The 27039-nt window shown below is 40.3% G+C and overlaps 1 protein-coding gene across 4 annotated transcripts in view; it reads right to left on the bottom strand.

Moving 5' to 3' along the window:
* Nucleotides 1-1091: 1091 nt before the first annotated feature.
* Nucleotides 1092-27039, bottom strand: part of BNC2 (basonuclin 2) — a 480757-nt gene continuing 454809 nt past the window's right edge. For 3 of the 4 annotated variants that reach the window (XM_040237854.1, XM_040237863.1, XM_040237873.1), the window contains 2 exons: nucleotides 23084-25053; nucleotides 1092-7299 (listed from right to left, as the gene is read on the bottom strand). In XM_040237854.1, the coding sequence (XP_040093788.1) occupies nucleotides 6639-7299; nucleotides 23084-25053 (2631 nt within the window). In that variant the 3' untranslated portion in view covers nucleotides 1092-6638. Of the gene's footprint in view, nucleotides 7300-8898; nucleotides 8933-23083; nucleotides 25054-27039 lie in introns of all 4 variants that reach the window. The other variant, XM_040237881.1, reaches the window with a different exon arrangement.

The raw sequence follows: 27039 nt of genomic DNA, 5'->3' as shown, positions 1-27039 counted from the left end.
TGTCAGTCCAATTAAAGGTGAATCTGTCTTGTTATACTATGGATTTGGAGGTTGTCACAGCAAGAAACCTGTGTACATCTAGACTACTGGTTGGAGGCCAAAGCTAAAATTTTTTTCAAACCACCACGCACAACCAATTTGTTTACAGCACGTGCACTTTTTGAAGGAGAGGAAAAACATCTTAGTTCTTTATTTACAGAACATGGGGCAATCTAATCCCATTTTTGCCACTGACTTGTAGAAAATTTGTTCTAATTATGGGACCATACCCAATACTCCCAAAATACATGGGCTTAGAATTGCAATACTTAAGTTCCCAAAGACCCAGAGGATGCTGTCAAAGCCAGAATCTCTCTACTGACCCTTTATTTAAGAAGTAGTCTTGTTACTGTGCACTTAATAGCTGGAGAGGGCACCGCAAGGCAGCCGTGGGCTTACCAGAGATAGTTTAGTGGGTGTGTGTACGTGCTCGTATGCTGGGAGGAGGTGAAAGGAGGGAGGGAGAGACTGACTGTGGATGTGTGTGCATCGGGGAACTCAGTGGGAAAGCCTAGCCCTTGTACTCAATTTCCCCTTCACAAGGGATAAACAGGCAATTACGCATCCTTTTATATTTGATGGCCAAGTGCTGAACTGGAAAGCACACTATTAGTTTGTGTCCCTTCAGGGCCAGGGCAATAAGTAGCCAGGAGAGCTGGGGCTGAAGCAGACAGGGTGTTGTCTGCTGTTAGTGTGACAGTCTTGTCAGCAGCGTTCACATTACTGGAAGGTAATAAAGTGACAAGTAAGTTATTAGAAAGATATGAGGTGAAATTGAACTGAAGCTTCTCGCTGCTCAGCCTGGCTTTTTCCGTTTCCTCTTTTGTAATGGTCCACTATTTGTTACAAACTGAGCCTTGTCTTGATACTCTATATAGAAAAGATTTTTTTTTTGCTTGCAGTAAAGGTCAAGTGAATTTACAACAACACTTCAGAGGAGAAGAATAAAGATAGTTTTATGACAACTATAGTATGTTACTTCAAAAAAATATATAGCATTATAATGAACAATAATGCTGATCCAATTCAGTGTACTTGTAAAAATGTTTAGGTTTTTTTTCTTTAAACCCCCTGTGATTGGGCATTTGGATTTTTCGACAAATGCCAAAAAGATAGCAGTTGATGTCCAGTTATTGCCGAATGACCATAAACCTCATCTTGTGCAAGATGTGGGAAGAATAAGGATGATGGGAGGATACAGGAGAGGATGGGTGTCTGGGCAACAGTGATGTTACATTAACCCACCAGTCCGTTGTACAGCTGGATTTACACAATACTAATGGAAAAGTACTGTGTACAGTGAGCAAGTCGTGACTAGAGGGAAGGGAAATGCCTTTGGGACAGAGCAGATGTGGCCTGATGCTAACATGAGGAAAGCTACCTACCACACATGGTTTGGCCTGGAGGGAAAACGCGAAAGCAGCAAAGTTGCCTTTATGTTCTGTAGGAAGGTGAATGAGGTCACATTTTGATCAAGAGATCTTTGCAGCCAAAGAGCAGTACAACCGCAGCTACGGGGGCAAGCCACAGTCACGATGGAGAAAGAAGAGACCTACACTGGCAATCATGCCTTTCCACTCAGCACAACCAGGGCTTGGTCTGATCACCAGCCTTTTCTAGGATCTGGTAGACCCAGTGGATCTTTTAATTCCCTAAGGGACTTGAGCATCACTTCCACTCCAAAAGTAAGGAAAAAAGAACACCCCACCCCGCCACTAAGTGCCTGACCTGGCTGGGACTTGAGCTACTCCAGGCAGCACTCTTGCTTTCCTCCTCCCTTCTCAGACTAGGATTCAGTGAGGCACCTGGTCACGGGGTGCTCTGGGATGCACTGCATGGATCCGCTCCCACCCACTGCTGGGCAGAGTTGCACCGGATGTTTCTCTTGACTGCCTCCTTTCACTGTGTCCACTCTTTTCTTTTCTAGTTATCTTCAAACCAGGACAGGTACGAGTCCTCTACTTAACACCCCTCACTTCACTGTAAAAAACTGTGATTCCCTCCAGGCTCTGTGGCACCCGTCTCTGAATGCCCTCCATACTTATTTCAACCCCTCCCATTAGAAACACAGAGAATGGGAAGGAGAAGCAAACTCCTCTAAATATTCCAAGTCTGGATGAAATGTAAATGATTTTCTTAAACCTCAAAATTTGTCATAATTTTTGCAAAGCTCAAGAGAAGGAGCGTGTCCATAAGATCAGAGAAAGTATCTTCTGGCTGATTTGTTTCATATGACAGTAGATGTAGCGTGTCTTATGACAGTTGACACTTATTTACTTAGTTGATCTAGCCCAACACTAAAGACCAAGTGCAAGTTAGGACTGCTCAGGTCAATGGCTGGCAGTTAGCAGCATGTCCATCTCTATCTGGTTACTGGCTTCTTTCTGTTTTAATTCCCAAGGGCCTCTGTTCTCATTTGCTTGGCACACATGAGGGGTGTCTACAGAGGAAAAGGAACAAAAGGTCACTTTTTATTTGGTGGGAACCTAGTGCATGGTTTCCCCTGAGTAAAATGAGGAGAATGCCTCTGCAACAGCCCCTTCTTGATATATTCAAAGCTTGCCTTTTTTTTTAAAAAATAGCAATATATATATATAATATATGTATATATTATATATACACACACACACACACATTAACAGGCTATTAACCAGTTATGTGCCTTTCTCCTCATACTGGAAGGGCCTGGGAATTCATGACCAAAGAAATTACACTCTAAGGACAGTGGTGCCACTGTGCTAAAAACAATTTCAAAAGAGATGTTTGCCAGCTGTAAAAGGCATCAGCCTGGACTAAGATCTGAGATGCACAGACATTTCTATACAATTAATAGCAGAACAAAGAATGTCATGCTTTTTTTAATCACATTTTAAACACCAAATTATTTATTATCTCTTGTTATTCTTGCTCCGGGTCATCCCCTTCCACAACACACAGACAATCCTTAAAGGAAACTAAGCCTTTCTGATCCTTACAAACATATAGCTTAAAATGATCAAAACAGAACGTTTCAATACCACCTAGCAAGCATGCATGCTAATAATACTGCCCAGTTTTGTACCTGTGACAGAATGCTGGTTAAAATGAATCAAGTGGGGGAAAAGGTTGCTTGGATGAAATGCTGCATCCTAGGCCTTTTTCAGCTGCCCTAGCATGGATGCAGCTGGACAGAGCCTGTGTCACAACAGAGAACTCCTATGAAAAAAGAAATGAGTATGAATGGACAGAGAGGAAGGGCTCAGTGGTTAAAATGGTGATCACATCATCCTTCCCATTTGCAAATAAGCCTTGGGGTAACCATCTTAACTAGATTTAGAGTTAAGTCAAAACACTGCACTCAGGCACACACCCAAGAACAAGCAACACTCTGGACTAGAAGAAATGTACGTTTTCATGATTCTACATCTTATGGACCACTTCTGTCCACTTCCCCTGTCCCTTTTAAGCAATTAGGCTTTAAACTGGAAAATATTATACACCCACTTAGAAGGCCACCGTAACATGTGGGCACTTGAGGCACAAAACTAGTAGCAAAGAGGGGAGAGACTTAAAAAGGGCAGGTTGTCCAGGACTCACTGTCATTTCTCCAACAAAAGGCAGGTGAACACATTCATGCTTCTGAGCAATGGAAATTCTGCTTGAGAATCTTGTTACTTCTGGGCTTATTCTAACTGGCTATCCACATCAGCCTGGTTTGTGGCGAGTAACAAACACTTGTTCTAAGCCTGGTTCCTTTGTTGTGACCTGCTGACAGCTATGTAATTCACTCATTAGGGCTCTTTGACCTTTCAGTTGACATTAAACAGACTAAGCACTGATTTTGTACAAGCTGAGTTCTAATATCTCAACCGAGAGTGTAATTGTTAAAAATCGCTGAAAATGTGTTATTTCATAAAAGTGTCATTTGGTCTACGTACACTTGTAAAGCTAGTGTTTCCATAATCTTTTGCTGGGATACCAACAAAATATTTTCCCACCCTTCTGGAATCAAATCATTTGGTTAATGGGGCAATAGCGCAACACAGAGAAGGCTAAGAGGACCAAAATGTTTGCAAACAAATTTTCATTATTCTAGTTCAATCTTCCACAAACATACTGTACAGAGTCTTATATGGTATAAAACAAAGGAAAACATCTCTGTCTATTCAGTTTAACAACACTGAAATAAAGCAATTAAGACTTTGGGGAATTCAAAGGTACAAGAAAAACAAAAACGGTTAGCACTAATTCCTCAGCTTTTTTACCGTAAACATTTGTCATTAAAACATAGTGTTTGATATAGTTTCTTTTGTACTGCAAATACTTTTGGTCTCTCCTCACTGTAGAACAAATGAAAAATTAAATGAACCCCATAGCATCCTCTGAAGGAGATGAAAAGATAAAGCTGCTAGACACATCTAGCTTATCTTAAGATTCCATTGTTTCTGAAATTTTCACACAAAAAATACTGAAGCCTCAACTAATGATGCTTATTTTTGGAAACAATAAATACTGAGGTACAATAAACCCTACAGGAATAATAACAAGAGAAACATATTAACAGTTTCCTTTGGCAAATTTAACGGAAGTGAATGCTGATGTGAACCTAGAAAAAAATAATTATGAAATATATGAAAAATGGAAATGCCATTAAAAAGTTAAGACAAAGGGAGTATTTCTAACTTTTAGACTGATGAAAGAAATGTTTGAGGCCCTTAAATGCAGAAAAGAAATACATTCTCTTTAAATTATTGTGTCCTGTTTGACAAAATATGCCTTGTTTATCTTCTTCCCCCTCCACTTAAAAAAAAAAAAGACAACAAAACACTGTCTGCAATGCACACCCTAATGGTTTTGGCTGCAGATTGAATCTGAGTAAATATCATCATTTAGTCAGTATGTTGTGGTAGCTGAGGCTGCCGATGTGGTTAACCAGCTCAGGCAACATGTGTAAACATCGGAAACAAAATAAAACAAAACAAAAAAGGTTTGGAGAATCCTCTCCCTGCTCTTTCTCACTCTCGATTGCTTGGTTTCAGGCTTGCTTTCATTTCTCTCTGACAAATAGCGTGGGGAAACGCAAAACACTAAACAGTGAGAGATCCTATTTTAAACCCCCTTCTTCTGGCTGCTCAGAAAGGAGTATTGCTTAGTTCAAGTTCAGCACATGTTTGCAAAGCTTCCAAGTACTGCTGCCTCTACCATTAAATGTCTTTTGATTTTGTCTATCAAACCAGCCTGAATCATAGTACTACTGCAGTACTTGTGACAAATTACACAGCCACATAATAAACCTACTCAGTTCAGACTTTTCCTTCTTTTTAATGGAGATGGGTCAGGTCCTTGCTCATGAGCGTTCAGCTCTTTCACTGTATTCAGCTTTGCTCCATAGTAATTTGGGCTTTTGTACCCTGAAATATTATCCTGCCTCTAAAGAATAAATGCCTTGGCTGTTTCACACGCATCACTTTGTTTTCCTTTTATGTAACTTAACATATAAGCAAGAAGGATACAATGTTGATTGTAATAACATTCGGCACTTGAAAGCATCACCAAGTGTTTTTTTTTTTTAAAGCGGTTTTCTGGTGGCCGACAAATTGGCCTGTGGTTATGTTGAGTGACTAATTGTATTTTCTTTTCTGGAAACTTGTGCAAAGTTGGCAGTTTTGTGTTAACACTAATACTTTTGTTTGGCATTTGTGCCCTATACTGACCAGACCATTTTTATACAAGTGAATTTTTTAAAAAAGACACTTACTTGAAGTATGGCAATAGTTTAAGGATAAAAAAGAAGCATGGATATTACACACCCCCTTGTAGTGTATGAAAAAAAGTGCATGACTGGATTTATGTACTAGTACAGGACATTTTAAAAAATCAGATCTGTGCTGTAAGGCATGCCAGCACCTCTTTATCACTATATCTAGCAGGTAGTAAAAACAAGACCATGTTTTTTTTCCTTAAAAAATGTGCATTAATGCTAACATAAATGAATAGAGCTAGCCAGCAAACTATTTTTTTCCTGTATATCTAACAGCTGGATGTAACTGTAAAAATTAAACAAAAGAGTTAAACAACCATCAATACAATTGTTTTACATCATTGGCCTCTCAAGGCTAAATATTTACAGGTGAATCTGCCATGCTTTAAATGAAGATTCTCTCAAAACCTTAAAGTTCACAAAAGACAACTATAAGAAGTTCCTTTTTTGTGTTTCCCCCCCCTTTATCTCTTTGCAGGCAACAGTCATAGGTACAACAAATCGTCTCTTTGGAGAGGACCAAAAATTGTTATTCTGTCAAAGTTTGGGCTAGTTGCACGCTTTTATGTGTGTGCGCATGTGTATTTAAAGGGTACTTTATTTCACCTCTAAATTAAAGATCTGACTTCTTTCTCAAAACTATAAAGGAAAAAGACAAAAAATCTCAAAAGCACCTAGTGTTTATCTTCTTATACTCTAAAGAAAAGAAAATGTGTGTGTGTGTGTAGACACAGGTATACATGTGTGTACACACACACACACACCCCCTCCCCCAAGTACACAAGCACACACTGACTATGGCAGTTCAGATACAGAGGCCGTCTGGTGAGAGCTGGCATTTGTAGTGTCCGTTCTGAGACTAATCTACTGCGGTGAAGGGAATGTTTTTGTGGAGGTTAGGGTTCTGACTGTGCCGATTCCGGCTTCGCACAGAGGAAAACATCATATTGCAACCGGGGACTTTGCACTTGTGCATCTCTCGCAGGTGCACGGTTTTGTAGTGCACTCTCAGCGTCCCCTTGTTGCTGTACATCTTGTGGCAAATGTTGCACATGACCCCACCAGCGCTCCCGGACAAGCTGTTGAACATCAGAGACCCTGAAACGTCAGCCCCGAGGCCGCCAGGGAGGGCGGGGGCCTCAGCCTTGTGCGCCGACTCCCCGCTGTCACTCGCCCCGTCAATGTCGTCCAGGAGAATCCCCTCATCGCTGCCGGCATCGGATTCTCTGGAGGAGTGGATGCTGCTGCTGGACTGGAGGCTGGAGGTGGTGCTCAGGTCCAGGACCATGTAGTCCTCCGCCATGCCCCTCCCATACCCGTTCAGGTGGGAGTCTTCCGTCCCCGCGGGAGAGGAGGCGTCTTCCCTGATGTCGAGCCCCAGGGGGTGCTGGGCACCATAGATCTTCATCAAAAATTCATCCCGGAGGTCCTTGCTAAGGGAGGGCTGTGATGAGTCCAGGCCCATGTCATCGAGTTCTTTGGTCAACAGTTTACGATGCAGATTTATGTTGGCACTGTGTCTAGGAAAACAAGAGGGAAGGGGGGGCGGGTAGGTGTACAGGGAGTGGAGAGGGCGAGAAAAAAGAGAGCATTTTAAAATTGATTCAGTTTCCGCCAGGCATCACCTAAGCGCATTCATTGCTAATGACATTATTGTAAAAAGCAAGCATTTTCCTACATCCTCAGGATTAGGGAGTAAGTGGCAGTGGGGAGTGCAATAAGGGGAGCTCTTCATTAACATAATTTTTATACGAGTGAAAGTCCTCAATGGAAGGATGAAAGCAAACCCATGCGCCTTTTTCTGAATGATTGTTCTGTTCCTTTCACTCTGTAGCAGCATCAGCTGCAGAGAATCTCACAGCAGAGATTTGAAAAAATATACTGAATATGATAAACAAATGGAAACTTTCTGCTTGTCCAAATAATTTGAATTTACCTAAAAACAGAAGGAACCCCCCTGTTTTCTACAGCGAACACTTTAGAGGTATGAAAAGGATTCCTTAAAAAAAAAAAGTAAATGGTTTAGATAATTTAGAATTCACTTAACAAAATAATAACTTGTTCCCCCTCATCTTCCTCATCTTATTTAAGAAAATAATTTAGGTTAAAAGGTTAGCAATTTATTTAATAAAAATAGGGTTACACACTATCTTTAATATAAATCCTCTTTTTAAGAATGATTTGGGATCCCAGCTAAATCTAATACTAAAATACATTTATCTTCAGAAGCTGCTATATTTCAGAGTTAAAAATAATATTTCAAGTAATTCCAAGTTGTAAACTTTAATCTTAAAAAAAGGTGAAAAACAGAAGTTGGCTTAGTAAATAAAATCCACCCCCCCATTAAAAAAAAAAATCACACCCAACAGAAAAAAAAAGGGACCAAAAAAGAAAAAAAATCCACACACAATAAATATAAAAAAAAAAATTTCAAGCACAATAATAACACATGGTCCCTCCATTTTAATAACTGGAATCCATACTTCTTAGGCAAGCAAAACTTACACTGTACTCACTGAGTGCTTTGCTTGTATATATATATATATATATACATACATATAAAGAAAAAAACCCCAAGATTTGTTCCAGAGCATCCATAGGGATGTCATGATTTACAAAGCCTGATAGGTTATTATCTATCTGAAAACATTGCCTTAGTATTTACATCCCCCATTTATTTTTAAAGTGCCCTTGGGCATATACCTCTCTCCACCTGCAAAGGCTTATGTTTGACAAGTGTCTAAATTGAAGGCTACCCTTCCAAAAAGCAAACCAATAAATAAATACAGATGCATAAAAGCTTCTCAATAATGGTGGAAGCTCTACATCTTGGAGAAGTTAATTGTGATAATAGAAATGACCTAGAATGGCCTGGATCAAGTTTGACAGACCTGCTGATTATAATTAAAAAGTATGGAAAATCCAAAATGAGTCACACCATTCAGTGACGAGCATGGCTAATATTTCTTAGAGATGGTTGAGAGGTATGTGCCTCAGAGACAAGAAAGGTGGGAAACACGTTCCACCTTTCCACACAAGACAATATATAGCACTCTGGGTTTGAAGGGGCAGAGGGGCGGCGGCCCCCTCTGCACTGCACTTAGAACGGCTGAGCTTACCTTGTGATAATAAGATCAGCTTTCTAATCTTTTGCTAAATCGATCACAAAAGAAAGCAAGAATGACAGACAGAGAGAGAAAAAGAGAGAGAAGGAGAGAGAGAGAAAACAAATTCACATTCTAGACATCTGGTTTGGAAAAAAAACTTAAACAATAACATAGGGATTTAAAATGTTCCGATCAAAAAATCATTTTCTGTCATAAGCGATCATCTCATATGCTGTCTTGATGATTTTCAGATCAGCCGCATCATCCAAAAATCATAAATTAAGATAAACCAAATTCACAGCATCATCGTCATCCATCAATGAGTTCTATACAGATGCATGCAGTGTTGCGGATATGTGAATGATAAACAGAAGTGGTCCCCAGGGTCCCTGCTCTGACAGTCGCACCCCGTCTCCTTGGTGTCAGACGGCAGATGATTCCAAATGCAGGTTGTTAAGCAGAGTGCAGGAAATGCCTACTGAGAAATCTTTCCCCCTGACATGTGGGTATGACACCACCGGAGTTATTACAAGAATGTGGAAATAGAGTTACAGTATGTACTATTACTCCATTGATAAAACAACCTGCCAACCATAAGCAGCTTGCGAAATCCTACCCCTCTGTGTATTATTTTTAACACCCTCCCCTCGCTTTCTTAATTGCACAAACACACATTTTGCGATGACTTTAATCTAGAACTCTGTTGCTTCTCACACATCTGCAGTTACCGCTTCCTAGATTCACTGCTGAGAAAACAGCAGCCAGACACACAGCAGTCACATCAAGACACACTGAATAAGGAAGAATAAATTAACATTGACAAAAGGACACACTGATCCCCGGATGGACACATCTTCCCTGAGATGACTTGTGAAATTACACATCTCTACTGTTGTGTTACCAGGAAGAGATGTTTCTCTTCATGTCTCACTTACAGCAATAGAAATCCGTAATCTAATTAGATGAGGTACCAGCCCTCAATATCTGTCAACCAAATGATGTGCAGAAATGTGTAGACCAGCTCTGGCACTCGGTTCAACAGTGTCCCTTTTCCGCTGGCAGCAGTACTGTTGGCCTCTGCTAATATAATTACATTGACTTTTATTCAATTAAGTGCCATCCTTGCCTTTAAAAAAAAAAAGCTACTTTATCAATTGATTCAGGTGTAATGCAATAATAAAGATGAACTCATGGCAGTGCATTAGCTCTGCTGTTCATAACTTCAGTACATGGGTTCATTCGTGGTAGTCGATTTCCATTATGCAACCACAGTTCAAGAGAATTGATTCTTTTATGTTCATTTCTTAATCTATTTCATTTTTGTGTAATACTCCTCCTAAATGCCATATGCAAAATACTAGAAGTAGGGATAGGAAGAACGTGCGGTGGAAAGCTTACTGGTTCACTCTCATGATGGTGGGCTTGGAGCTATTCTAACTTAACTCCCAGTATTACTGGAGTGGAAAGAGGCAAAGCAAGAGGAGGGAGAGGAGATAGACTCTTGAGCGAGTTCTGATCCTCAGGAGGTTAGCTTTGCCTCTACAGGATGGATAAAATGCAGCACTGATGTTAACCGACTTGGACTCAGTCAATCCAAACCACGAGCTGCCACAAAACACTACCGAGGAGAAGAGACGGAGACCAGGAGTTAGCAGCTTACAAGTTTACACGGACCAGCAAAGCCTGGAGAGGCGCAAAGGAAGATGAAGAGACACAGAAAGAAGAGTCGCCAAGAGACTATCAGGTATACAAGGAAGAGGATTCCAAAAAGCAGAAGACCGGAGAGTGCTGGAAACGGGAGGACCCCGCAGAGGAAGCAGGGGGCCACTGTCTGTGATAAGGAGCAGGAGGACTCCAGAAAGGAACAGATTTGGAGTTCTCCAGAGATGAGCTTTTCTAGAAAACGAACCTAATGTTCTGAATATTTGTCTCCAGAAAAGAGGAAAAAATAACCATGAACCAAAACTGTATGAGAACTTACTACACTTTATAAGAATGTCAGCAGTACAAAAGCTGTTTCTATTTGCATTGACTGGGTATTAGGTAGGTAGTACCAATATGAGGAGGCAGCTTCCTCTTAAGAGAGAAAAAAAAGATGGATGAAAACAGAAGGTAAGTTGATAAGTAGAGGGAGGAAGCATCTGATCTTACTGGGGATCTCGTCAAGACAGTAGGCCAAAATGTAGTTCCATGATGGTCACTTTTAAGAACACAAACTCTATCTTATTCAACCTCAAGTCTCCTGCTGCTCAAATAGAATACTGGGTTGACCAAAAAGTTCACTCGGATTTCCCCATTACATCTGATGGAAACACTTTAACTTTTGATCAGCCCAATACTTTGCACATGGACATAATTAAAAGTACGTTTATTTGACTTCAATCAGTAATAGACAAGAGTCTTAAAGAAGCTTTCCCCGAAACAAATTATAGAAGTGAAAAAAATGATCCCAAGATTGGAAACATGTACCTAAAGATTTAAGGAAAGACACAGATAGTACAGCAGAGGATAATCCTGCCCTTCTCACACCCCACTGTGGTGCAAGGTAATGCTACATAACTAGGGTTTGACACAGTCCTCTAACTCGGGCGATGCTTAGAACCACAAATGTTTCTTCTGACCTCTGCACTCATTCCTACTATTTCTGTACTGAGTTTACCAAAGCCTCTTGAAAACTAAGAGCACCCTTAAAAGCAAAAGGTAATGAAGCTGATATGACATAGAAGAGGTCATGAAATCAGACTTACTCTTTGAAATGCTTGGTGGGAGCTCTCTAACTAGATTAAAGTGGACTACCACTCTTTCTTTTGGTTTCTTTAACAAAAACAAGTCAAGTATATCTCAGTTAAAAAAAGAAAATTTTACCATGCAACCACAGAAGACAGCAAATCCAACAATCAAATAAATGCAAACCCCCTTTAGAGAAAGTCAGTCCTATCTTGAGTGTTTCTTTCCTCACATTTCCCTTTCTAAGCTTGTTCAAATACCTGGTTCAACTTAATGCAATGTTTAACCATAAAAAGAAAAAAAAAAATTAAGCACACTGAAAAAATGTTTTGTGATTTTAACTTTGGTTTTGAGATATAAAGAACTTTTTTAAAAAATAAGGATCTTATGACTAAGAAAATCAAAAGGTGGCCATCAAACTGTATCAAGCTATAGGTTACATAAGAAGCCCAATCTAACCTTAATTCTTAATCAGTTCTGAGCCATCCTAAACTTACTGAACTGGAACGAAATACTTGGTAATTAATTGCAGTGTCCCAGGTGAGATGGAACTGAGGCTCCGTTTTGGCCTAACTTTTGCCTTTATTTTTTCTGCTTATCTTTGCCACTTCACACACACATGCACACACCTCAAACTGTCCAGAATGATCACAGTGCAGTATACACAGCAGATAACACCACATATAAATAGTGTACGTGTGTTTTTATGTATGTATATAGGCACACATAAATTTATATTCAACCTGTAATATAAAATATAAAATCTGAATGCTGGGTTTGAGTGTATTGTTGGACACTGAGTCAATATTCCTGGTCGGAAATATAAATCTGCTCTCCAAATCCACAGAAACGAAAAGTTAAAACTTCTGTGCCTTATTTATTCTTTTATCTAGACTGCATGACACTACCTGTTGTCCTGAATGCCTCAAAAATATCTGTATTCCCATTTACTGATGGTGGTATATTTATAGCCCTGTGAAGTCACAGTATTTTTGATAGTATACACATTTTTGCAAAATGAGCAGGTGCTCTCTAAGGTAGTATTTAAAGATTTTCTCCAAAAGATCTGAAAACCATCCCCAGCTCAGGAAATTTAATGTAAAATTTTAGTGAACAATGCTCAACTCCTTGCACCCCCAAAAGTACAGAAGTACATGATAAATGCAAGAAACAAAAGCTAAGCAAATTCTTGCAAATTAAAAGTATGAAATCCAGTCCCTTCAATCCCTTTCAATATAAAACAAATCATCCATACTGGTCACGCAGACAGTTCTCTCTCCATTCAAATTATTCACTTGAAGATAAGCTCCCACCAAACTCTTTAGGGGTTTAGCTAATTTACTGCACAGATACGGCACGTCTGTTGTAATAACAGGTAGGATGTATTGGGGTCGACCATTTATCAGAATTAGACTTCTTTTCTCAATTCGCAGTGAATTATGCTGCCTACATGACTCCCCTCTCTCAGAGCCTGCCATCCCCTTACGGCCCCTAATGTGGCAGGCAAACCAAATTGACAGTCTCATCTTGTCAACAAGGGGTGATTCTCCTGAGAAGCCATTTAACTTTGCCGAGGAAGCAATGTATTAATGTGCCTGTCCCAGGAATGTTAATCATTTTCAAGCTTCCGACCTAACTTTGACGTGAACGAAATCACCAAATTTGTTTACTAAATGAATCGTAATATGCTAATAAGAAAGCATGACATATATGGAAAAGCCAAACAGATGGTTTGTTTACTCCACTTTGCAACTTTATAAATGTTGTAACTCTGAAGATGTTAGTGAGAATTATTGGTTTGTTGGCAGAGGCGAACGTGTCTCTCGCATACTAAATCTGGCACTACGGCTACAAAACAATTTGTCATTGCTGTGGAATGCTTAAAAAATGTTAATGTGGTGATGGCATTTGGGAAGGAAGATTGGTGGATGGAAAATGTCTATGCTGGATGCTCAGGTTAAGTGCAGAATTGATATCCAACGCTGTTCCCTAACCATTTTACTTCTGAGCCATATCTGACATATCGAGGCTTCTCGAGGGTGCTGATTATTCAACAGATAACCTGTTGCGCTGTAATGTGAGACGTGTGTTACACTGTGAATAGGATTATGTTTTCACAGCATTTGGAAAATTTCTCAATCAGGCAGCTCATATGGTGCTCAGCTTACTACTACTGTTGGGTAAGAGAAAGCAAAGCCATTCATCCCGGCATCTTTTAAGGACTTGAATAAAATCTGAGCTACAATTTTGAGATTTATATTTACCCTGGATGAACTGCTGCTGCTGCTGCTAAGTCACTTCAGTCATGTCCAACTCTGTGCGACCCCATAGATGGCAGCCCACCAGGCTCCCCTGTCCCTGGGATTCTCCAGGCAAGAACACTGGAGTGGGCTGCCATTTCCTTCTCCAATGCATGAAAGTGAAGTCGCTCAGTTATGTCCGACTCTTGGCGACCCCGTGGACTGCAGCCTACCAGGCTCCTCCGTCCATGGGATTTTCCAGGCAAGAGTACTGGAGTGGGGTGCCATTGCCTTCTCCGCTGGATGAACTAACTCTCCAGTTTTCCATCCCATGTTTTATCATCTTATACAAAGAGTTCCGAATATCTATTTCCAAAGCAGTAAGAATGCATTTTTCTCTTGACATTCAAATTTCTTCTCCTGTTTAAAAATAAGCTTTCTTTTCTAATGTGTACAACGTGGAACATCAGTTTCTTTCTGAGATCTTTTTCAAAGGAAATACTTCCTAACTATCCAAGAAGGTTTTATATCATTAAAACAATTTGTGATCTTTTAAAAAGAGAGCATTAGGGATGTGTGAATTTCCCAAGGGACAGGATTTTGTAGGCAATATTATAATTGAGCTACGGCCTTATCTAGAATTCTGTGTTGAAAATGAAACTTTAAGACACATGAACAAAAAGAATGCACAAAAATCTAATTTATATCTTTGGTTAAATGGTGTCAAAACTACCAACAGGAAAACTTCAGTTAAGCAACCAGCAACACAACTATGCTACCTTCCAATGTTTAGAAACATTCAGATTTTTCAGAAATTCTTTTTACTCCTGATTCACACAAGCATAACCATAGAAGCAGAATTCTGTATGAAAGAGGTGCTTATTGCTTCCAATACCGTTAACCACTTCCTCCAACTTCTTAGTCCTATATATACCTACTGAGACCACCACGCATCTTGTGGGATTCACCTGGTGTATCACCATAGAAATTTCTACCCGTCTGCCGAAGAGAAACGAGAGCAAACCGAGCTAAAGAAACCTCTGACTTCATCTTGTTGCCCAAGGATCACTTTGAAGCAAGAAACATTAGCAGCTTTCCCAGCCTGGCGCATCTCTCTCATTTGAAACATCTCCTCATTCCTGACCAACAAAGAAAATTTCAATAAGGTACTTTTACTGGTTTAACAACAGTGAGCTTTTGGGATTGTCAAAGTGCTAAGCCTTTTCCAAGGAGAGAAGAAATCAGCAGCTCAAATATAATTAACCTTCCATTCTCAATGCAAACTGCCACGCACAGGAGCTCTGCAGTCTATTAGTGAAGTTATAATGGCCAACGGGCAGAAGCGAAATTGGTCAAAAAGTTGGCTGCTGCTGTCATATTTTTGGAATTATGATTAATGGCACTAATAATGTGGATGATTACTGATATGTGTATCTCCAGCAGTTTATCATATTGCTCTGGCTGCCTACGTCCACAATAAGCAGGATGCTATCATTTACCTCTTTATTGAAGGCAATCCTTCTCTTGAAGGAGCATATTCTAATTACTTCGTAATGTTTTATGTCTTAAACATTTTGCAGCTCTGGACCTTGCCAACTGCTTCATGTCTACCATTGATTAATTACTGAATGTTTAATCAAAATTTAGAACCTAATGTAGTCATTTATGAGCACACTGCAGTGCCAAAGTAGTTAGGCTCTGCTCCCAAGTTTGGGGAGTGCTGGGTTAAAAATCAAATCCCAGCCAGGCATGAGGATCCAAGAATTTCACCTTGGGTGCTCTGAGGTTGCCAATTCCATCTCTGCTGATGAATGGAAGGTAATCTAACTACAGGGTAAACAGCATCTTTACCTCCCCTCTCCCCACGATCTCTCTTTCCCTCTTCTCCTGATTCCCTAATCAACAGAGCACCGCTGACTGCTTGCTTCTCAGAGCAAGAAGGTTCTTCCTGAAAACCCATCTCAAGAACATAGCTTTGAAGTGGTTAAACAAGTGAAAAATAATTTGCTGGGACAAATACATAAGTTTTTTTTTTTAAATGTGGATTTTTTATGGTACTGTCATACAACCATTCACCGTTGAAGTTAAGTGTTTTTTTAATACCATTACTGAACTGCTGAAATGGATGCTAATATAGCTTGGAGTGCTAATGTCAAGTCCTGGTAATAAAAAAGACAGACTGCTGAATGAAATAATTTCAAGTAAAAAATAGAACAAAAGTGCTCTCTCTCTTGCTCTCCACTTTTATTGAATTGGGACTGACTGAGCCAATTGCTTTAGAAGTCTGTAAAACACAATTACTAGTGAGCGGACTGACCCCCCAGTGCCCCCTTGGTGACAGAGCGGACTAAAAAGCCAGCAGAGTTCGAGCGGCTCCCCTTAGCTGGCCGTCAGACCCAGGAGGCTTACTTCTGAAGGTCTGTCGTTCTCATCGCCCAAATCTGTCTCTTCTGAATGAAAAAAAAAATCTTATTTCCCATCCATGTGCTAAAGTAACTTCATACATCATTTCCCAAGATGAAGATGTCTATTCTGGCAATTAAGGACAATCTATCTTTTGATATTCTTATTTATGTGGTTGTTCACATATAAACACACATATACTTTATGTGGATACATTTACATGAGAACGTTAGCATAATTTTTGAATAGCTGGCAATAATTCCAATTGATATACGCAATAGCAAACTGGAGGCATCACTTACACATGTTCAGGTTAGAAACACAGCTTTTTTTTTTTTTTCCTAAGGTAAAGTCAAAATAATTAGAGCAAGCAAGAAAAAGAATTAAACCAGAAGTAGGTAACATTTTCCCCCCCTAGTTAATAAAAGAAGTAATAAACTCCATAAAGTACTAGAGTTAAGATCACTAACACTTCAGGCATAACAGCTTTCTACCAGGAATTTACAACTCCTGTTTTAATTCAAGCTGCTTGCATTAGGACATAAAATCTAGGTATTTTAAAAAAGTGTAGCTTTCTGTTAAGTAACTGAAGAAAAATTGTCCTTTCCTGAAAAGCATTCTTTTTTCCTCTTTCTCAGCTTGCTTCTCTCTCACACATGCACACACACATCTTTGCACTCAAGAATCAAAGTTAATAAATCCTTTTTTTATGACATTGTAATTTTTTGGCAAGTGTAAACTCCTTTCATATTCTACCACATTCATTTATTTGAAGCTTGTGGGAGTCTTACGGCAAAAACCTTAAATTATTTCTGAGAAGGCTTTTTAAAAAGAGAAAAAAGAAATGCTTTCTAGCCCAACCTTCACAATGAAATTTCAACAGAGAAAGAAAAGTCTGTTTCCTTAGCACAACAACAACAAATCACTCAGCAAGAAAGGGCTGGTAGAAGCTTCTTACCTTATGGAGAGCCCACTTTTGCAGGATACAAGCAAATACTAATATGTATGTGGAAGTCTCATAACCTGCTTCCAGGTGAGAAATGGCCTTTCTTATTTGTTTTAAAAAAGAAAAGACTATCTACAAAAACAAATACTTAGAATGAATCATTATGAGAAAGAATGAGACCAAAAAAGTCTATCAGGGGATCAGATAGATGATGGGAAACCCAAGGGAGACAGAAATCATGAAGATGACCCTTTCAAAGTGGTGCCATCTTGAAAATTACCACCTATGCATGCAGTATGTCCATGCTGATCTAAATGCTGTTTCTGCCTGGATTTTCAAGTTCCCGATGGAGAGAGTAGTAGCTCATTCCTTTTGAGGGAAGGTAGGAATACAGGGTATATGGAAGCATTGCATTTACGCAGTGGAAGTTATGTAGCCACAAGAGATTTAACGGTACTCCTATCAAGAGAAATTTGTAAGAACTTCTTTGTATCATGGACAGGAAGTCCTTTGCTCACCATTAAGCTTTGTTGTCTAGTTGGTAGGCAGTTTGGTGGAAGTGATTGGTGTACTTCTTGGGCTGGAGGAGTGAAAGGTCAGCAGAGGCTTAAATGAGCTTGTCTTACATCCAGCTGGGCCAGCAGGAGGTCATTAGGAAGATCCAAGGCTCATGGTAGGCTTGACAGAGTCTCTCCCCATGATACAAGGAGGCCGTTTTGCTCACTGCTCTTCTCCCAGGATATAAAAAGAACCCCCAAGACAGGAATGACACTGAAGTTTATCTTACTACCAAAGTTTCGCTTGAGGAGGGCACAACTAGCAATTACTCAGAAGGGGGAATTTATTTTGTTTGCCTTTGATGGAAAGTAATGGAGATAAGTACAAAAGACCTATTGATCTCCTGGCTGTATTGTGAAACTAAAAAGAGTAACGGGGGTGGGGGGAATGTCTTCCTTTAAAAGTCAGAGGACCAACGTGACTTTACCTTTTAAAAGAATTCTGGTAAAGGAGAGCCTGAGTTTGGATGGCAAAAAATATAGGAAATGAAAAAGCTGATGCCTTAAAGTGTTCTCTTCTCGTACTTGGAGAAGATTAACACACTGTTTGACAGCTAATTGTATTAGGGCAAATACACTAATAGTTATCTTAAATTGGTGCTAAGTGGCTTATTTCTTGGAGGTATTGCCTGGTGAAATCATATGCATTTATTGAAAATCTCTCTTTGGAAACTTACAGAGAACTTTTCTAAACAAGAATGATGGCAAAAATGGATGTCGCTGCTGGGAAGGTGAAAACAGGAGGCAGGTAGCATGTTTTCGCATCTTCACCTCTGCTGTTAATGTATGCAGTGGCTCGTCAGAGGTAGCTTATGTTAATTTATTCCTGCACACCTGTACAGGGCTGGAAGTCAGGTAATCAAACAAGCAAAAACTATACATCTCTGCTTTTTAGCTACGGCTACCCAGAGGCCTATATAGGAACAAATTTAGTTCTGGAGACATCAGCAGGTTTTAATAAACCAAATACAGATGTCTTACTTCATACAAATCAAGAAGTTTACATGTTTAAATCTGGACGGATTTAAGTAGCAATCAAAGAGAAGGTTTCCACTTGGCACCAATGGTTGCCTCATATTTATTTATAAATCACCCTAAGCAAATATTATTTTGTTTCTAAATTTATTCATGGGGCTGAATCACCTTTCCTACACCTTGAAGATCAAACATAATGCTTACCTTTCTGATAAAATTCAAGACAAACTGTAGCAATGAGTGGCCACTATTCTCAGAGGGAACAGAGGAACAAAGATGGTAAAATTCATGTTAAGATGAAAAACAAACAGATTAAGTATTTCTTTCTATGTAGACCATCTAGTTTCTGTAGACAAAGTCTTCATTATAGTTGAGGGAGTTTTAAAACAGCCAATCACTGAAACAGGTATAAATAGATTTCTAACATACTAACAAATGATAAGGAATTCAGTAGAAGAGGACTCAGGGGTTTTTATTTTTTGGAATAAAAACCAAATGTAATTTATAAATGGGCTTCCCTAATATACAGATGATCCATGGACACTCAGCCCTCCTGGGGATCAAAACACCAGACAGAGGAAAAGAAATGACCACAGAAAGCCAGGGCCAACCAATTCTATGACACTCTTCAAGAAAATGTCCTTTATGAAGACTGTAGGTTCTAGGCCAGTTAGAATTCTTCCCAGGGAGTATTTTCCTAGGTATACTTCAAAACCTAGAGTCGGCTTTGTTGTTCCCTGACAGAAGAGCATCTTAGCAGAAAAATCAAGGGACAAACAAGAAAGAAGTACAGGTGTCTAGTGACTGTGTAACACTACACACTACTATCAGTATACACTTCAACACTTAAGTATCAGCCATCGCCTTATAGTTCTGTAGTTCTTTACAGGGAAAGTAATTTACATTGTGCTTCTAAAACTCAGAACAAAAAGTACCCTAATAGCCACCTAATGACCAGACGAATTGGAGTTTGTGCCTGTTAGCTTGCTCTGTGTCATTCGTGTGGAATGGTCCTCTTTGTTTTTAAATTTATTAAACTCACACTCATTCACAAATGTATAGGAAGGGCACTTCTGATACTTCAGTCAAAATCCTCAGCCCTCACAAACCTTGCTTGTGCCCCACGCTCTCTCTCATGTCCCTTTTGGTGACTTCACACAAAGAATATTGTTTTTCAAAAAGCCTTCAATCTGAGCTTACAAGACCTAGAAAGATGCTAAGCAAAGACTTGGACATCTCTGCTAACTAGTTGCCAAATGTAAAACACAGCACTTACCATCCTTCTACTTCCATCCTGCTATCTGCCTGTCTGAGACCACACACACAACTCCCTCAAATATAACCCTCTTGGAAGAAGCCGAGGAAGACCTGTTTCTCACCCCGGTAAGGTGTTCTAAGCCGAAAGACAGGAAGGCTGCTTTCATAAATAGAAGGAAGAGGGTTTGTTCTGTTAGTTTTATCACAGGTAAACCCCTTGCATACTCCAACCCCAACTCAAAATTTTTGCCTTCTAATGCTCTGTTTGCGCAAGGAAGATATTGCAGAGTCCAGGATGGATGAATCAAGATGCTGCGGAGAGGAGAGAAATGGACACAGGGACAGCAGGATTAAAGATGGAGGGGGATTTCTGCTTGGGAAGGTGTGGTGGTGCAGAGAAAGGTAAGAAAACTTAGCCTAGCTTCATAGTGAATTGAAGAGGAAAAAAGCAGGGACATAAAATTCCTGGGGGTCTTGTGACTGATACAAACAAAAGTGAAGAGACAAGGGAAGAGAAGTCTACTGGGTAGATTTGAGATGTGAGGCAGAGGCTTTGTGAATAAGGAGATCAAATTACAGGTCAACATTAGTTGATGACAATGAAACAGGGGTACAATTATAGAGCAGTTACGTTTCCTGAGATGCAGAAGAGGATGGTATTTAATGGCATCCCTGTTTTTGCTTATTCGGTGGTAGCTACGCTCACATATTAAGTCATAGACTCAACAAGGATGAACACTCTTCTTATAAAAAAAAAAGTTGAAATATCAAAGTTTCTGCTAAGTGTTTACCCTGGGGTCAAAAGATTTGAGGACTCTTGAAAAGCAAAGTTTCAAGTGAGACTCAGAAGACTTTCTTGTACTTTTTTTTTTCCAATTTGCTTTTTATTGTGTGTGACAAAATTCCAGAATTAAAACGATTCGGTGTGACGTGCGATTTCACCTATATGAAATGTGATCACCTGTCTTCTGGGGTTTGCAATCTCTTGTGAGACTGAACATACATGGGAGAATATCTGTATTATGCTTCCCACCTGGAATATCCTATATCCCAGTTATCCTGGGCAGTGGTCTCAACTTGTATATGGTCGGTCACCCATGGAACGCTCAATCCTTAGAATAAAATTAGAGATCGAAATATTCTGCTTCTATCAATAAATGTTTTTCCTCAGACAAACCACCCTCTCCACAGTACTTCCTTATACACTGAGGCATAAAAATAGCGCTTGTGTTTTCTAGTGGCTTGATGTAAATGAAAGCACCAAGCTTTGGGTGTTGTAGCCTTTGGTCCCAGAGCCATTTATTTGAGTGTTATGACTTGCAGTATTTTCAGCAAAACAACTAAAACTGTGATAGGAATTCATGCAAATAAGCTTAAATTTTGGCTTCTCTTCAAACACTCCATTTCCATAAATATTTTATGCAGTTTTTCATGAGTCTTTTATTTTTGTTAAAAAAAAAATCCAGTGCATTAACCTCATTATCACAAGTGCACTATTTCAAATGTAAAAGAATGAATATTACTTACAAACGTGGGGGGATGGATATAGTATTATATTTTATTATTCAAAGTCTAGCTATCTTAACTGCTGTATTCTGGGACTGTTAATGATAACCTGGAACTTCAGAACTCTGTGACCATAAAAATTTTTACAGAACAAGGTAAATGGAGTTGGGGGGAGGGAATTTTTTAAGAAGATAGATTTCTCTTCAAAGCATGTTTTGAATTGTATGAAGAAAGCCACTGAATTTCTTCTCAGAGATTTTGCTTTTCATGCATTGGGTCCCATGTATTTTAGTATAAAAGGAAAAAGTGTTTTCTTCTTTTATTTTTAAGAAGGCTGAACTTTTAAATATGGAAAAAACAGAACATTCTAGAGGCAGGTCACTACTTTTCAGTGTACTTCTATTGTACGTTACTTTATCAAACAACTCTACCCACCAGGGAAACACTAAAATTTTGGGGGTAGCTATTTGGAAACTTCCTAATTAATATTGTTTCTTCTACATATATTGATTTTTACCATGTAAAAAATTTTCTCCAGATATATTATTAAAAGACAATGCAAAACCAAAAACTGCATTTGTTATAATGGGATGAACTAACTATGTGACTCTAGTTAGGCTGGTGTATAATAACTCTGCTCATAAGCTTATCTCCACAAGGGGAGAACAACTGTGCTACTCCACCACTGACCACCTTAACACATTCCTTTTATATTACATTTTCTTTAAGATTGAAAAAGAACACTGTAGGTTTAGGACCAGCTGCTTCTGTTTAAGCCCAACTGTTTCAGAGCCACAGCTACATACCTAAGGTGTGATGTCATCTGAAGGCTGGACATAATATATTCTAACTGATCCTCAAAGTATATGCATGCCTCCCCTTCTATGCATAATTCCCATGACAGACTATATTTTAGAGATGTGCTCAAAGACATTGTGAAGTTGAAGTAACCCACAATCGTCATATCATTTCCCCATATCAACAATTACTTCGGTCCCATTTTCTTCTGCTATTTCTACAACTCTTAAAGAATTCATGGACACACTAAATACTCATGTAAGAACGATAACATTTCTGGTTATACCTACGCAGATGCAGGCTGTCTCGATGTCCTGGACCTATGGTTCTTTCCATCCGTAAATTTCTGTTTCTATATTGGATAAATACGTGTGTATGAAGATAATATATTGATTTAATTATAAAGCCACAAGGCAAAGCAGAAATATATATAACAGAAGCTGCAGCTTCTAAGTGAAGGTTCACGGAAAAGCAGAGAACTGTGTCCACAGTTAACTTATTCACACCTAGATGCATGGAGACACACACACATACACACACACAGAGCACAGAGAAAAATGGCGTGCATTACTGAGTAAGATGGCGTATGATTCTGCATGCTTAATCAGAACAAGCACCGACTGCAACAGTCCTTCACGAGCATGGCAGCCTGGGGATCACGCGGTCACTGTGGACAATCTTTACAGCGCATCGAAAACATCGAAGTTGGGTTGTTTTTAATGTGTTAGGTCCGCCATGACTGGCACCCTCCACCCCCCAGCAGGAGCAGCCAATGGAGATTTACTGACCTGTCTCTGCTTCGGCGAGAGGGGAAGGCAGCGTTGCAGCCAGCCACCGTGCAGACATGCATCTCTTTCAAGTGAACGTTTCTGTAGTGAAGCTTCACGCTGTAGGAGCTTTTGAAACTCTTCTTGCACACATAACAGATTTTAGGGTCTGGGCTAGAACACAGGTCCCCTTCTGGGGAGAACTTCTGAGGGCTGCCATAATTCAGAGACGATGTAAAACTCTCGTGCAGGGCTGCCATGCTGGCACCCCCGCCGTTGTACAGTCCATACTGGCTCATGTAAAACATGTCATAAGTGGGATCTGTAAACTCCTCCTTCACCTTGATGAGATCCTGGTGAGAGGGCTCACTGTGGTTCTCGTCAGGCCTCTCACTGCTCATCAGGACTTTCTCGCTCACCTCACCGTGCATGTGCTCATCCCCCTCCATGGATTCCTCACCGAGTTTGGGCTCCGAAGACTCAGACTCATTCTCATAGTCCCGCTCAGGTTCTTGGTCCTCAGAAGTCATGCTGTCAGCCCTTCTTATTTCTGTCCTTGAAATGCACCGGGTCCTGCTATGCTTAGAAAAGTCCTTCACCGACATGCCCGGACTCATCTCCTCCTGGGAGTGGCAGTGATTGTCATGGCTCCCATCGTTGACCACAGCCCCGCTGTCATTGGGGTCGTCATCTTCATCGTCAAATTCATCGGCGGTATCGATAATTTCCTTCTCGATCTTCACAGGCATGCTGGACTTCCTGGGCTTCTTCTTGGGTGCCAGGTCGGCACTGGGCTCATGAGTGGCCATCATCACTACCGGCGCTGCTGGCTCAGAGGAGGGTGGGGGGTGCTGCTCTACGGTACCACTGGTTGGGATGATGGGACTGGTCGGGAGGGAGGTCGGAGGGCTCACCATTTCCCCTGGAGTGAGTAAACTTCTATAAAATGGAGGAACTGGTTGGACAGTCTTCAGTCCAGAGAACACCAGCTGGCTAGGGAGAGGGTTCTGTAAGACGGGGTCTAGTGGGGGAGTGGTAAAACCCATTGGGGGCCGGCCAGGGCTCGTGAGTGTGAGATTCGATTTTGTACTTGCTATGACGGGGGTGGCGGCCCCGGACGTGGCCCGGATCAAATCTTTGTCTCGGTTATTCCTTAGCATAGGCATGTGAAGGCGAGGGTTAGGGTTCGCACTGTGGCGGTTCCGGCTGCGGAGGGAGCTAAAGACCATGTTGCAGCCTTCAATGGTGCACCGATGTTTGATCTTCAGGTGAACGGCGTTATAATGGATTTTGAGAGTACCTTTGTCATAGAACGTCTTCCCACACGCGTTACAGAACACTCTTCCCTTCCGGGAGGCTGACCCCATCCTTCTCATCCGGTGGATCCGGAATGAGCTCTTCGGGTGTTCAGTTTTGGACAGATCACTGACTGGGGCAGAATTCTGAATGGGGGACACGCAGGCTGGCTCGGTTTTGGGCTCCACATTAGTGATGCTGGTCAGGGCATTTCTATTGGGCGTTTGATCGCTCTTATAGGGCGTAGGGGAGACTTCAGACTCACTGCTCTCATTATATTCATTCTGGGTCGAAAGGCTGGGCTCCCGCAGCCTCAGTCCTGGTTGCTCTAACAGCAGCCCGTTTGGAGGCAATCCTAGCAGCGGGGCTGAGACCGGGTTTATGTACTGGAATGGCAGTAGGAAGGCAAGGCTGTTGGGGATGTTTTCAAAGTGATGAATGCTGGAAGGGTTGCTGTTCTCTAGATGGGCGAGGAGGCTAGGACTCCTGGTGCGATTATTGCTCTCAATGAAAGTTCTGATGTCTGAGTCTGTCTTTGAAGATGGTACAGCTACGGCCTGCCCTTCTTTCTCCTGAATCGCCATCAGCTCCACGATGGATTTGGTTTCTCCGAACCGCAGAAACTGCTGAAGGGTGATGATTTCCTCTTCTCGAGACATGATGGCCCAGCGGTCCAGCACCTTGCCGGCAGCATCCTGGAGGCCACATCAAAGAAACGACAAAGACAAACACAGAAACTTATTGATTGTGCATAATTATTCAGTGCAGCTGAAGGTGCTCTGTCTGCTCACGGAACACCGCGAGCAAGAGCAGAAAACAACATGCAAGCTCTGTTAATATACAAGTTGATCCACAAAGCAAACTTTTCTGCCATGCAAATGCAGTCATTAGAGTCACAGTTAGAGAAACAGATTGAGTTTAATAATGTCAAAGCAAACAAAACGGAGACCACTGGGGCTCTGTGATCTAAAATGCCTACACTCTACTGCTACTTTTAACAACAATGGTCTATAGACTATGCAACTATTTAGCATATATTAGTACAAGACGCGAACTCTTGCTGTGCAACCCAGTGTATGCAAAAGCAAAACATAACATGGTACCTTAATCTTTATCAAATAGTGACACCACAGGAAGGAATTAGGTACATTTTTCAAATTTTATTTTTTTTTCTTTCCAAATTTTGTTTAACACAATCAGACGTGACACTGGATTCAATAATGAAACTTCCTTTAAATAAGAGCTATTATCTGAATTTCTAAATCACGAAGATGAATGAAGTAGCGTCACCCCCATACTCACATTGCTATGCTGTATTTCTCCCCTTTAAGTGGCTGAATTTTAGTGTCATGTTACAGTCGGCAATTTCATAAGGTAGAGTAAGGAAACACAGTAGTTGTACTTTTTCTGAAAATTGATGTAATTCTATGATTCAAAGTTTGAGTTAAGAGTATTTGACTTTTTATGATCTTGTTATAAATGACAGTTATAGATATTCAGAAAGTAAACATGTGATGGATTTAGATAAGAATGTGTAAAAATATTGTCTCTTAACATCCTGCTCTGATAGTAGAGAGTGTCCACAGAGAATACACATCAGGAATCACCAGACTATGTGTTGTTAAATATACATTAAAAAGCATTTCACACTTTCATTTTTGCTGGTAACTAAGAGACACGCCTGGAGGTAGGACTTAAAAATCCTGCAATGTAATGTCAGGCAATCCATTTCAGTACGGATTGAGAGAAACCTATTCAAACACTTAATGACTTCATCATCTTCTAGGGCACAGCTCCTTCCCACCAGGACCGGACACTTGGCAACCCTCTGTGTACAGCACTTGTTCCAACCCTTGACAGTCGATTTATGGAAGCACAAAATCATCTTAAATACAAGACAAGAACCTTATTAATTACAAAGAGGAAAATCATAACATTGTAAGGGAGAAACCTAGCAGACACCACCTTAACCAACTTGCCTAAAGGAAGGATCATCACAGATGTCGTGATCTATATACTGAGAAGGATACGATGTGGTTTCTGTGGCATGCTTGCCAAAAAAGATGCATACCTCAATCTAATTATGAAAAAACATCAGATAAACCAAAATTAAAAGGTGTTTTGCAAAACAGCTGCAAGTATTCTTTAAAGTGTAAATGTTGGAAAAGATTTTTTTTAAGTCAAAGAAAGACCAAAGATTGGTTAGAGATTGGAGGAGACTAAGATAGCACAAATGAATCTAAGATTCTAGGGATCCTAGACCAGAAAAAGAACATTTGTAGGAATACTGGTAAAATTTCAGGAAAGTCTCTCAATTAGTGAACAGCATGGTATCAGTCCTAACTTCTCGGTTTTAACAACTGTACTATGCATATGTAAGATGTTACATTAGGGCAAACAGGATAAAGGGAACTGTACTATTTTTGCAAGAGAGAATTCTCTCTCATAGACAGTTCTACTCAGCCCTGTGATGTGAAATTCTCTCTGGACCACAACTGTATGGTCTGAATCACAACACCTAATTTGATATTAAGGTGATACTTGTCATTTATTTAAATTACTTTAAAAAGAAGCTCCAATAGTTATAAGCCATTCCTTATAAAGCTCACTTCTGGCATTCTATCCTTTTATATGTGTGTTGGTGTCTAGTACTACCTGACCTGCTTCTTGAGAAATCTGTA

Source organism: Oryx dammah, unplaced genomic scaffold (assembly GCF_014754425.2).
Source record: "Oryx dammah isolate SB20612 unplaced genomic scaffold, SCBI_Odam_1.1 HiC_scaffold_1, whole genome shotgun sequence".
Lineage (NCBI taxonomy): Eukaryota > Metazoa > Chordata > Mammalia > Artiodactyla > Bovidae > Oryx > Oryx dammah.
The sequence above is the reverse complement of the archived record's forward strand: the minus strand, read 5'-3'. Positions and strand labels throughout refer to the sequence as shown.